The 14852-nt window shown below is 31.0% G+C and overlaps 1 protein-coding gene across 1 annotated transcript in view; it reads right to left on the bottom strand.

Annotated features, from left to right (window-relative positions):
- Positions 1 to 1664: 1664 nt before the first annotated feature.
- LOC134691371 (tubulin epsilon chain-like) overlaps positions 1665 to 14852 on the bottom strand; it is a 29090-nt gene continuing 15902 nt past the window's right edge. Inside the window, exons 6-12 of the mRNA XM_063551877.1 lie at positions 13379 to 13445; positions 12500 to 12620; positions 9956 to 10152; positions 7035 to 7175; positions 3685 to 3825; positions 2692 to 2866; positions 1665 to 1847 (exon numbers count right to left, since the gene is read on the bottom strand). Coding sequence (XP_063407947.1) covers positions 1689 to 1847; positions 2692 to 2866; positions 3685 to 3825; positions 7035 to 7175; positions 9956 to 10152; positions 12500 to 12620; positions 13379 to 13445 — 1001 coding nt within the window. The 3' untranslated portion in view covers positions 1665 to 1688. The remainder of the gene's footprint in view (positions 1848 to 2691; positions 2867 to 3684; positions 3826 to 7034; positions 7176 to 9955; positions 10153 to 12499; positions 12621 to 13378; positions 13446 to 14852) is intronic.

The following is a 14852-nucleotide window of genomic DNA, read 5'->3' as shown; positions in this document are numbered from 1 at the left end:
GCATTGGAACCAAAATTGTGGGAAAAAAATTCTGTTGTGCCTCACATATAATAGGATTTGCCTGGTATTTACTCGGACAGCCTCTTAATTGTTATAATTTTGCATTGTCCTTAACTATTATTACGTATATGGATGTGTATAGAACGCAATATGACTATGAGTTGAAGAACAGCAACCAAGGAACCAATTCTTTGCTTTGGTTTTGGCATAATTTGTGTAATGAGTTGGTACATCATATCTCTCCTTCCTTTTCCATTATATGTGTATGTCACTGTTGCTAAGGAAGTTCTTTATTTGCGGAAACAACCTAGATTCCTCAAATATAAATATCAAAGGGCCCTGCTGGTTTTCATTTTTTGTATTTAAAATTAACAACATCTTATTTATTTAAAAATTAACCCTTTCAGCATCTTAAAGAATTGAGAATGAAAACAGTTGCATGTCAAAGAGAGAAAATTCAGTGGTTGTTATTTATTGCTGTGTTACAAGCATGTAATTGTTTTTCATTCATTTATTTTTTTGTAAATCGGCTTTTAGTTTTATCGTTTGAATTGTTTCACATTTGTCTTTTCAATGCCTTTTATAGCTAACTATATGCAGTTTCTACTTTGCTCTTTGTTGAACGTACAAAAACCTATAGCTGTTGTTTTCTGTGAAATTTGGTCTCTTGTAAAGAGTTGTCTTATTGGCAGTCATACGTCATCTTCTGTTTTATAATAACAAAGAACTAAAATTAGCCCAAGGCCACAAATGGGTCTAAAAGACAGGGAGAAAATACTGCAACTGGAGGAGGGCTTTAGCTGTCTTCTTAACAAATATATATACAAGTTCAGCAAAATAGATGTCACATGCATACCGGGGATTGTTGTGATGAGTTAACCACAACCTTCACGAAATGAGTTTTTATTGCAAAAATTGAGATGGGAAAGAAGTCCCAATCATAAAAAACGGATTTGATATGATGATTACAATTCTTGACTTAAAAAGCTGTCGCGAAACATTTTCATGTCTACAGTTATCTTGAAATCATCACTTTGAAAATTTTATGGACGCCATCACGAGTTAGTTGACCGTTATGGAAAAACATTTCACAAATAATATCGGATATGTTTCTTACGTTGTAACTACAATCCCCTTCCCTTTCATGAATGTGACCTACTGAATTAGACTATTTACCGCATTTGTTATCTTACAAGCAACACAACAGGTGCCACATGTGAAGCGGGATCTGCTACCCTTCCAGAGCACCAGCTGAGATCACCCCTAGTTTTTGGTAAGGTTTGTGTTGTTTATTCTTTAGTTTTCTATGTCATGTCATGTGTACCATTGTTTGTCTGTTTGTCCTTTTCATTTTTAGCCATGGCTTTGTCAGTTGTTTTTTTCGATTTATGAGTTTGACTGTCCCTCTGGTATCTTTTGTCCCTCTTTTATCAATCAATGCAATACTGCAATTTCTATTTTGGTCTGTGAAATTTCTTAAGATTCTGAAACAGCAAAAATATTTCATGATTTATTTTTTAATTCATTGTTTCGGGATTATAGACGTGATCTGCTAATGTTTTTTTTTTTTTTTTTTTTTTTTTTAAGAAATCAAAACTCTTATTACATCTATGGTCAAAGACAATTCCAACTTTATCTTTAACAATGATTCACATAACACAATATAAAATCAACAATTTATTTCGCTGTCACGTCATTATCTGCAGTCTTGGTTCTGGTGGCGGTGGATTATGCATTTGTTTTTCCAGTGCCTGATATTCATCTATCAGAGTATTAAGAGATTCATAGCTCTGGTTAAAGTCTGATACCTCCATTCCTTCTATATGTGTATAATGATGGACATGTGCCTGGAAAAAAGTAGAACAAATGTATAAAGAAGTATCCATGACAGAATAAAAGCTTTTATATAAGATATCAAGATGTATTATGATTGAAAATGACTATGACTACTAAATTATTCAACAGAGGTCAAATGATGCAGATGAAAGTAAATATACAATAAGTAAATTGTCGGTATATATGAGCTTAATTAAAAACAGGATGAAAAACTTTAGTTATTAAATTTATATCACAGTCTTTAATTTCTCAAAGAAATTGACATAGCTTAAACGCGAATAGCTAAGAGGACACCAAACTGAACTGGTACAGAAAAATTCCAAGTCACAATTTCTAAAAGTAAACCATCATAGGTCAAAGTACGGCCTTCAACGAGGAACCTATAATTTGTACAAAAGTTGGCTAATTGCAGGATAAATATATGTGAGAGTATGGTCTACAACTATGAGCAAAAGCCATAACTTATAGACAGCTATAAAAGTCCCTATAACGAAACATTCTTCAAATCTTTCAAATCCTTTTATTTTATCACACAAAAATGAAGACATTGCTTGACTTTACCTTTATCCAAACATTTAAGATAGATGTTTACTAATCAAACAAAATTTTGAAAACTGAGGGTTTAAGTTGTGCTAATTCCTGTAACATATGTTGATTTAATTTGGTTTGTTTTTTTCTCGTTTGTGTACTAAAATGTAATACAAAAGAATAATAATTGACGATTAAGCATAAGTTAGAAATTTTATGATTCAAAAATTTAGTTAACACAAAAAAGTTCCTAAAAATTAAAACGTAGCAATAATTTCTAAATCTACAGTATATCTAGCTTGCACACAATTTTAACAACATACTTACCTTGCGTTTATATAATTTAACGAATCGATCCCTGAGGTCTGTAAAGGAATGTTGTATACATGTATTATTAGCTAATGTCAGTAAAGAATAAGATTGACCAACAGGTGGCACTGCACACAGTCCTGTCTTCCAACCTTCTTGGTTCCAGTGGATAAACTTTAAGTTTGGTTTAAGTCTGAAAATACATAAATTGTTTCAATCATATACCTCAAATCTGTGTGACATGATGTACCTAATTGCTTCTTAGAAATCAAATGTATAACGTGCACACTGTTTTAATTTCGTATTTCTACTTTTTATTGTAAATTGTGATTATATTATAAATAAGTGACAATACATCATAAGCCTCTGGACGTATGGCATACATATACATCTTAAAAATTGTAAAATATTGTATTCTAACATGACGTCCTTCAAACGTTTTGAGTACACACCCATGGTAAAATATGAATATATTGTTTGGGCTGTTCAAATCATACTCCCACATCATATGCATTTTTATGAATGAGCTACCCACCATCATATCGATTCAAAAGAATTGCCGTATTTGATCATGATATATTCAAGCTCCCATGAATTATTTCTTAATTTCACGTCCATGTACCAAGTTGTACTTTAATATAAAAGTATCTATCTATATTATATAGAAGCCATGATACATGAATCAAGATTTATTCATCAAGACTTTTTTTTGGTAATGATTTTTCCAACCTTTTTTTTTGTCAGTGCAGAATGTTTTGTAATAACAAATAAAATGAAATTCTCAACAATGGTACATTAAGACATCAACAAATCAACATATGAAGTTTTTTGGTAAAATGTTATCATAATTGATGTAATGGATGGAGGCCTAACCTCAAGTGGCACATTATATGCATATTCAGGATGAGAACATGTAAATGAATTAAGAATATTAGCCCTGACATGTACTAGACTGATACGCTGAGCCTGATTTGTAAAGTATCATAATTAATTGCTATCCTATTACGGTACCTTTCAATATTTCTCCTAACATCTGAGATTTCTACATTTCCCCGTACCATCAAGGCACATGCTAAATAAAGGCTATGTTTAGGATCTGCTCGCAGTAGTTGATGATCTCTGGAAAATGCATCGGAAAACATTTGATCTAATCTACAAAATAAAAAATACATTTTTGTATCTGAAAAATTAAAATTGATATTTGACATAAATTTCAAACCACTTTTTTTTGGTATATCCCTAGTTTATCTAATTTTTTTGGAATTATTTTAAAAATGTGTTATTCATATAGAGTTTATTGCAGCTAAATGTAGATATTTCTATGTCAATTAATGCTTTATTCTTTCATTTGATATATATTCCTAATCAATTGAATGAGAAAGCTTAGCCCTGGTTGAACAGACTGTATAAGGAATGTGCTAGATATATATAAAAATAAAAATAAATTTACTGCGGTGAATAGAAACTACCTTAAGCAAGTGCACTTCTACATGTACATGTATAAGACTTTGATTGTTTTTGGAATATTCAACTACAAACTGACAGATGAGTTTTGGTCTGTCTACTGCAGGTCTGGAAAGAACTCAAATTTCTAACAGTTAAATACTTTGCATAGAGATCTTTATCAACCAGAAAAAGGATTAGATATATTAAGGGCATACGATACAGTTACAGGGGAGGTAATGACGTTGCTAACGTAAAATGTTATTTTTGCGACGTCAAACTATGACATATCGGGAAAAGATGCATTTTTCGACTGATTTTTATCATTCAAACTGATTTAATTTGAAAACAAGTCTATGGACCCGTTTTCTTTAAAACAATATTTTGGTTCATTTTGCAGGGAGATTACGTGGACCAAATTTTATAAAACTGTAAATAGTGCAATTTTTTTAATTTTGATATATATATACAGCAAAAAATGATGTTTTTTTCTCAATTCATGATCATTTGATAAATTTGAGTTATTTCTGGATAAAAAAACGCATAATTTTTTATGATACTTATAAAATACAGAAATTAACCAGATGCTCCGCAGGCGCAGCTTTATATGACCGCAGAGGTTGAACCCGGAACGGTTGGGGCAAGTATGGACACAACATTCAAGCTGGATTCAGCTCTAAATTTGGATTGTGATTAAATAGTTGCCACAGCATAGGTTTCTAACACAGAATGAATGTGGTCTAATGAACTTAAAAAAAAATTGCCTTTGAGCAATTCACTATGCTGTTGAATATTAATCCTCTTAAAAAAAATGTTTGAAGAAATTTTCTTTTTATTTATGAAATCTGAAATGAAAAAAAAAATTGACCCCTTCAATTTTTTTTTCACATCCCCCTTTCCCTTATTTCAAAACTGAATTCAATTCAAATTTATAATGAAGTTTGCAACAATAACTACTCATTTAAATACATCATAAAATATTAAAATGTAAAAAAAGTGCTTGTTATCACTGACAATGACTGAATGGTAAAGATTGTTTTAATCTATCAGTTGGTAGTAAAAGTGAATATACATTGTATATTGTATAAAACAATGATTTAAGTTGATTCAACTATTCTGGACAAAGAAAGATAACTCCAATTGAAATCCAATTGGAATTTCTTGCTATTGCACAATATTATGCAATTAGATATTTCTTGCTATTGTGCAATACTGTGCAATTGAAAATATTTGCTATTGCACAATACTGTGCAATTGAAGATTTCTTGCTATTGCACAATACTGTGCAATTGAAGATTTCTTGCTATTGCTGAATTTATAACTGTGCAATTGAAAATTTCTTGCTATTGCACAATACTTAATGTAATAATTTTGGATCCTGATTTGGACCAACTTGAAAACTGGGCCCATAATAAAAAATCTAAGTACATGTTTAGATTCAGCATATCAAAGAGGCCCAATAATTCAATTTTTGTTAAAATCAAACTTAGTTTAATTTTGAACCCTTTGGACTTTAATGTAGACCAATTTTAAAACGGGACCAAAAATTAAGAATCTACATATACAGTTAGATTTGGCATATCAAAGAACCCCAATTTTTCAATTTTTGATGAAATCAAACAAAGTTTAATTTTGGACCCCGATTTGGGCCAACTTGAAAACTGGGCCAATAATAAAAAATCTAAGTACATTTTTAGATTCAGCATATCAAAGAACCCCAAGGATTCAATTTTTGTTAAAATCAAACTAAGTTTAATTTTGGACCCTTTGGACCTTAATGTAGACCAATTTGAAAACGGGACCAAAAATTAAGAATCTACATACACAGTTAGATTCGGTATATCAAAGAAACCCAATTATTCAATTTTTGATGAAATCAAGCAAAGTTTAATTTTGGACCCTTTGGGCCCTTTATTCCTAAACTGTTGGGACCAAAACTCCCAAAATCAATACATATACCAACCTTCGTTTTATGGTCATAAACCTTATGTTTAAATTTCATAGATTTCTATTTATAAATACTAAAGTTATGGTGCGAAAACCAAGAAAAATGCTTATGTGGGTCCCTTTTTGGCCCCTAATTCCTAAACTGTTGGGACCTTAACTCCCAAAATCAATACCAACCTTCCTTTTGTGGTCATAAACATTGTGTTTAAATTTCATTGATTTCTATTTCCTTAAACTAAAGTTATTGTGCGAAAACCTAGAATAATGCTTATTTGGGCCCTTTTTTGCCCCTTAATTCCTAAACTATTGGAACCAAAACTCCCAAAATCAATCCCAACCTTTCTTTTGTGGTCATAAACCTTGTGTCTTCATTTCATAGATTTCTATTAACTTCAACTAAAGTTATAGTGCGAAAACCAAGAAAATTTTTATTTGGGCCCTTTTTGGCCCCTAATTCCTAAAATGTTAGGACCAAAACTCCCAAAATCAATCCCAACCTTCCTTTTGTGGTCATAAACCTTGTGTTAAAATTTCATAGATTTCTATTCACTTTTACTAAAGTTAGAGTGTGAAAACTAAAAGTATTCGGACGCCGACGCCGACGCCAACGTGATAGCAATATACGACGAAAAAAATTTCAAATTTTGCGGTCGTATATAAAAATTATTTAACAAACAAAAATTTGTGCTTATCTTTTAAAACAAAAAAGTTATGTCTCTCTTTCGAGAGTAAAATATGGCCACAATCTGAATTTTGAGCAAATATACGAAATTTGACCTTATTTAACTCAAAAAGTAGCACATGAAGGTATTTTTCTATTACATATTTGATTTGATAAGGCAAAAAATAGCCTATATGGAAATTTTCATTAAACTGTAAATACAGGATCAAAACTGTATCGTATGCCCTTAAACTTCATGTATGTAAGGTTGGTTTCTATCTGACTTATCTCCACAATATACATTACTTACTTTCTGGGTGGCAAGTGGACATCTGCAGATGTGTAAAGGGGACTCTGACTTGCCACTAAATAATGTAACTTTGGAAATGGCACTAAATTCATGGTGATTTCATTCAAATCTACATTCAATGATCCTTCAAATCTTGCAGAACTAAAAAAAAAAAAGAACTGTATCAACAAATATAACGAATATATTTATATATATATAAAATATATAAAATTAATTTTTATGATCTTTAGAAAAATAACAAAAAGCTAGGCTCCACAAGCTTTTCTCCTGTTTCGTAGCGAGTACAAATAAATTTCACATATTTTCCGACAATGTACATATATTGTGTTTATCCTGAAACTACTCCTAATTTCTCAAAGAAATTGACATGGTTGAAATGCGGACCGCCAAGAGGACACCAAATGAACTGGTTAGGAAACATCAATATTCATATAACCGCTTGCTTAACATGGCAGTGGATTAAAAGAATACTTTATTTGTACATGTGCAAATAAAGCAAAAATAGTTTGCATAATAAAGATATTTTACACATGTAGTTTAATGGTTCAAACTATTTATTGTTTTTTAATAATCTTTAAAACTATAGATTCCCCTACACAACAAAAGTATACTAAAATTGAGAATGGAAATGTGTCAAAGAGACAACAACCCGACCGTAGAAAAAAACAACAGCAGAAGGTCACCAACAGGTCTTAAATGTAGCGAGAAATTCCCACACCCGGAGGCGTCCTTCAGCTGGCCCCTAAACAAATATATACTAGTTCAGTGATAATGAACGCCATACTAATTTCCAAATAGTACACAAGAAACTAAAATTAATATAATTCAAGACTAACAAAGGCCAGAGGCTCCTGACTTGGGACAGGCGCAAAAATACGGCGGGGTTAAACATGTTTGTGAGATCTCAACCCTCCCCCTATACCTCTAGTCAATGTAGAAAAGTAAACGCATAACAATATGCATATTAAAATTCAGTTCAAGAGAAGTCGGAGTCTGATGTCAGAAGATGTAACCAAAGAAAATAAACAAAATGACAATAATACATAAATAACAACAGACTACTAGCAGTTAGCTGGCATAGCTCCAGACTTCAATTAAACTGACTAAAAGATTATGATACATGTATGTGGGTTATCAGATCAAATATATTCGTTCATAGTGTATTAATTTATGTTTTTTGATTGAGTTAAGCCTTCTAATTGATATTTTATCGTGTGGTTTTCTATGTTGTGATGATAAGCTATTGTTTCAGAAAAAGGGAGAAAGTTTGGTACCATTAAAACGTTTAATCCCGCTGCAAATGTTTGCACCTGTCTTAAGTCAGGAATATGATGTACAGTATTTGTCGTTTGTTTTTATAGTTTATATGTGTTTCTTGTTTCTCGTTTTTTATATAGATTAGACCCGTTGGTTTTCCCATTTGAACGGTTTTACACTAGTTATTTTTGGGCCCTTTATAGCTCATTGTTCAGTGTGAGCCAAGGCTCTGTGTTGAAGGCCGTACATTGACCTATAATGGTTTACTTTTATAAATTGTTATTTGGATGGAGAGTTGTCTCATTGGCACTCACACCATATCTTCCTTTATCTATGTTCTGAATATGATGTAATACGCCAACATATACTTATGCATATCCATTTCATTTAAAAATAAAACAAATTTAAAAATCTCTATTGACAAGGAGAACAGATTATTTCTTATAACAGAACAGAGACTTTTCTATAAATCAAGAGTTATTTCCCTTGTACCATTACAAAGAAATATTTTATATTAAAATATTTGTTAAATATTGCTAAATTTTCATGCATCATCATAAAACAACCATTTAAGGAAATTTCCAATCATCATGATTAAAGAGAAACATGTGAACTGCAAGGATTTTGCTCCATACCACAGTATAAATGTACAACAATAAATTTTATGAAGTTGATTATATAATAATAACATTGCATGTATATGTTTCATTATGATACGTTATTTTGATTGGCTAACAGCAATCATGCATCCTTCTGAAATCGACATTCATTACATAATGAAATGTAATATTCATGATCACTCTATGTCCAACAAATAAGTGCACAGGTAAATTAAAGAAAAACTTGACAGAAATTGTGTTTTCATGATCCTAGCTAAAAAATGTAATTATAAGTATTGAATGCTTCTTTTGTAATTTCATAGGGTTGTAAAAGTGTTGACCGTGCACATTGTTTATAATACAAAGTTTCATCTTCAAAATGTACCTCGCTCAAGTATTTAAACTCCAATAATTGACAAAAAGAAACATTCAATGTTTGTTATCAGTTACTTTCACAAGTAGTGACTTGACACCTGTTTTACAAACATGTTTTTTCTCCTATATCAATACATCAACAAGTAATCAACTTTTAAAAATAAATCACCACCAGTGGCTAGAAAAGGCTTATGGAAAACTAGCATATCTTTTTATTGAGAATGATAAGTACACATTCTACTGGAATAAACAAGTTATATGTTTTTCCTTAATTTTGTGGAAAAAATCTGAGGCAAACAAAAATCCTACTGTATGTTTTGTCATGTTGTCATCTAGAGACCATATTTATACTTTAAAATACCTTGAAACTCTAATGGTAAAGATGCGTTTAACTTCAATCTTTATTGACTAACTAATTTTCCTGCCAAGGTTAGGTTGTTCTTAACCAGAACTATGTCTTCCTCCATAAATAAATAAAATCTAGCCACCATTTAAAAACTATGATTGAAATAGGCTTTCAGTGCGAACCAATGCTTCGTGTTGAAGACCGTACCTTGACCTATAATGGTTTGCTTTTACAAATTGTGACTCATCAGTGATGCTCATATCAAGTTGTGAGTTGTCTCATTGGCACTCATACTACATCTTCTTATATCTATTTAAACTCTTACATTTCAATCTAACAAATACCTTGTCATATTCAAGAGAAGATTTGCAACAATATTATTCATGCTATCAAATGGTTTTTCCTCTGAGGTCTTTGTCAGTCCACCATCTCCCATATGTATAGCACTTCCTGCCTTCACATCTGTAGGGAAGAATGTCTTTTTACCGGTTCTAGATGAGGGTATGGCCTGACCTATTTTGTTAACAATATCCATTAATGCCTGAAAAAAGAGACAAAATGTAACTAAAACATAGTCTAGATTCATGAATTATTTGTTTAGCTTCGTATGTGGTTTCAAACATAAAAGTAATTAGAAAATCAGAAACTAATTTAAACAATAGAATTCTGTGAAAATATTCTACTTAAATGTTGCTGGTTTGTGAAACTTTACACAACGGATTCATGGCCGCCATAATTTTTTTTTAAATACTAAATAGAAAACAAGTATTTATTGGGTACAAAATTAATTTAAGTAGTTAGAAGAAACCAAGAAATCAACAAAAATTGTTTTAACAATACAACTTTTACAGTATAAGGTATGTGTGCAATTAGTAATTTAATTGGCAAAAAGCTAAGAATATCTGATAGTTGTAAATTATTACCAAAGTAATACATGTTAACCATTCCTATCACCTCAGTAAATGTATGATTAATACAAAATTTCAAATACTTTCATATCTTACTACATAGATGGGTGTAGAGTTGGGCATGGTGACCAAGCCCCCTCTTATAGAACTACATGTATGGTTTATTCAGACTTATAACCTGTTCTAAGATAAACATAACCCCACAAAAGATAATTGGTCTGAGTGAGTGAGTGCCTCTTTTTTAACAAGAGCCTGAATCGATCAACTGAATTTTTTGGGTTAAATCTCTCATCAATGATTATTTTGGCTTTTCAATTTATTCAAATGTTCTTTGAATCGTCCAATTTTCTTCAAAAGCAAAAAAAAATTCATTTTCTCCTATGTTCTATTTTAGCCATAGTAGCTATGTTTCTTGACATACAAGGAAATAAAATATAAAATTTATACTAGATACTCTGAAACTCATTTAGCCTAAGTTTGGCTGAAATTGATACAGCAGTTTCAAAGGAGAAGATTTTTTAAAGTAAGTCAACATAAAGGCATTTTTGCGCCTGTCCCAAGTCAGGAGCCTCTGGCCTTTGTTAGTCTTGTATTATTTTAATTTTAGTTTCTTGTGTACAATTTGGAAATTAGTATGGCGTTCATTATCACTGAACTAGTATATATTTGTTTAGGGGCCAGCTGAAGGACGCCTCCGGGTGCTGGAATTTCTCGCTACATTAAAGACCTGTTGGTGACCTTCTGCTGTTGGTTTTTTTATTTGGTCGGGTTGTTGTCTCTTTGACACATTCCCCATTTCCATTCTCAATTTTATAATGAACAAATTGTGAAAAAAAAGTCTTTAAAGGGCAATAACTCCTTAAGGGGTCAATTGACAATTTTGGTCAAATTGACTTATTTGTAGATCTTACTTTGCTTAACATTTTTGCTATTAACAGTTTATCTGTATCTATAATAATATTCAAGATAATAACCAAAAACTGCAAAATGTCTTTAAAATCATCAATTCAGGGGCATTATACCTGCAAAACCAGTTACCCGATTTGGCTGAAAATTTCAGGACAGGTAGACCTTGACCTAATAAATACTTTAACTTCTTGTCTTATTTGCTCTAAATGCTGGAGTTTTTGAGATATAAGCCAAAAACTGCATTTTAACCTTTGTTCTATTTTTAGCCATGACGGCCATGTTTTTTGACAAAATAGAAAATAAAACACAAACTTTATTTTATACACCCTACTGATCATTCAGTTGAAGTTTGGTTGAATTTAATTGAGTAGTTTTAGAGGAGAAGATTTTTTAAAGTTAGCAAATATGATGAACAAATTGTGAAAAATTGTCATTAAAGAACAATAACCCCTTAAGGGGTCAATTGTCAATTTCGGTCATATACACTTATTTGTAGATCTTACTTTGCTGATCATTTTTGCTGTTTACATTTTATCTTTATCTATAATAATATTCAAGATAATGACCAAAAACTGCAAAATTTCCTTAAAATTACCAATTAAGTGGCAGCAACCCAACAATGGGTTGTTTGATTCATCTGAAAATTTCAGGGCTGATAGATCTTGACCTAATGAACATTTTTACCCCATGTCAGATTTGCTCTAAATGCTTTCATTTTTTAGATATAAGCCAAAAACTGCATTTGACCCTATGTTCTATTTTTAGCAATGGCGACCATGTTTGTTGATAGATCAAAACTTTGGATACAATTTATAATCTAGATACCCTAAGGAACATTCAGTTGAAATTTGGAAGTATTTGGCCTAGTAGTTTCAGAGGAGAAGATTCTTGAAATAGATTACGACAACGACAGACGACGACGACAGACGACGGACGCCAAGTGATGGCATAAGCTCACATGGCTATGCCAGGTGAGCTAAAAAGTAAACCAGAAATATCTTATATATTAAAAGCTGAAATAACAAAATATGACTAAAGTGTCACCCGATATCAAGGAATTAATTTGCAAACCTGATTTTCAACAGGCAAGACACAATCAGCTTTCTCTGTTAACTGATGCATGGCTAAAACACTGTTGTAAGGGGAGGTAACAACATCATCTTCTGCTGATGGATAAACTGCTGTTACAAATCTGCCAACAGATAGTTTTTACTTCATTTTAAATATATAAAGATCAAAAGTATTTAAATAATAAATTTAAAATTAATACAATGAAACTAAACAAAATGTTGAATCCAAATATTAATTAGAGGGGTAATTTGCATTTTAATACTATGCTCTTAGTCTGTAAGCTCTATCTAAAGAAAGTTCTCTTACAAGTTTTTCTTGTTTTAAAATTCCAATATTTCTATATAAATACATGCAACTGTAATTTGTGGATTTTGGAAAAATGACATATTGTTTATAATCCTGGTACCTTTGATAACTATTAAAACAAGAATGTGTCCATAATAAATGGAGGACCCCCTCACAATGTCATTTTCTATGTTCAGTAAGTGAACCTTGAAATTGGAGTTAAAACTCTAATTTGGCATTAAAATTAGAAAGATCCTATTATAGAGAATATGAATAATGTGTACTAAGTTTCAAGTTGATTGGACTTTAACTTCATCAAAAGCTACCATAAATGATGCATAAAAAAATCCCAAAATACATTTAATGAGTCTTTAATGAGTATTTGGAAAAAAACATTGGTTGAATAAGTCACTAAACAGAAACAACTTCAGCCAACCGAGATAAATAAATAAATAAAACAGCAATCAAAACAAACAAACAAAAACAAATATATAAAATTGTTAGTTCATCTTATAGTCCTTAGATATACTTTAATGTAGGAAGATGTTTTATAAGTGCCTATGAGACACCTCTACATCCAAGACAATAATTTACCTATATACATCAGGATAGTCTTCTTCCAACAAATTCAATATAAATGTACCAACACCAGATCCAGTACCTGAAACAATATAAATAAAATAAAACAGGTGATACCTTAATAAATGCAACATAAGTTAAATGAAAACATCTGCTTCCTTAATAAATGCAACATAAATTAAAACTAAAAAGTATCATTTTTTATTACAGAAAATTCATATTTATAAATCTAAATTTTTCAATATATACTGTTTAGAAAGTTATTTGGGCCGATAGAACAAAATTTGCCAAAATATATTTTACCAATTTAAAAGTGCACATACATGCAATGGTATTGTAAAAAAGTTTTCAATCCACCTGGAAACATTATATCTATATATGTTCCTGAATTCACCAATATATCATAACTTCTAAAATATTTTATACCTTATTAAGAAAACTGTGAAGTTTTACACCTATATTCTATAAAAACTTTGCACTTCTTTCTCTGTTTTTAAGCTTTAATATATCTATCAACAAATATGACAATGATTAAGGACCTACAGTTTATAGCTATTGGTGGTCCAACCCATGACCAACAACCACCATTCCAATGGAGTAAGGCAGACTTTGGACCTACAACACCACATCAAGGTCATCCAGATATCTTCAAATTTGATCCTATTATGTTTGATGGTTCAATAAACGTTAAACAATATAAAGGATACAGAGGATAGAAGAGTATATATATATATAAAACTTGAAAATGACCAAATTTATACACATTACTGTTCTATTTTTAGAGAATATCAATAATACACAAATGTACAACTTCTTACCAAAATAGCAACACTATTTCAAGATTAAATCATCACATTATCACATGATTATATAATATGCACCAAATTGACAGTGTTTCGTGGGTTATCATCATAACTAATCACAATAGTAAATGAACACTTTATCATAATATGTACCTATAACATAGTATCATGATTTCAATCCGACTCCACTTACGGACGCATTGAACACATAATGCATGCCACTCATTTATAGCCAATCAGACGTTTATATGACCTTCATTTCCCCCAGAATCATTCCGGAAGTGTCTATGCATTCACTAATTCCTATTCTTTATTTTTCATTCAAAATTCGCTATTTCCCCAAAATAAAAATAAAAACCTCCAGATTCTTATTTAGGGCAAAAAAGCAAACAATTAATATTTAACTCATTGTATACAACCCTACACTGGACCCTCCCTCCCCATCCCCTTTTTCCCATATGGACTAAATATATGATAAATGAAATATCATACATGACTTCTTACAGGTATCACTACAAAATTATTTTAACAGAAACAAAAAATAATTATCTTCCTAGACATAATAATTATTTAGACAACTCAAATACTTGACATATAAATTCATCACTAGGTACGTGTCGTTTGTTTTTCAGCTTTGGTCTTCAGCTATATCTTCATAGTCATAACATGTTGGGTTTTAGTCATAT

The sequence above is a fragment of the Mytilus trossulus genome, chromosome 11, assembly GCF_036588685.1.
Source record: "Mytilus trossulus isolate FHL-02 chromosome 11, PNRI_Mtr1.1.1.hap1, whole genome shotgun sequence".
Classification (NCBI taxonomy): domain Eukaryota; kingdom Metazoa; phylum Mollusca; class Bivalvia; order Mytilida; family Mytilidae; genus Mytilus; species Mytilus trossulus.
Note: the sequence above shows the minus strand (reverse complement) of the source record. Positions and strands in the feature narration are given on the sequence as shown.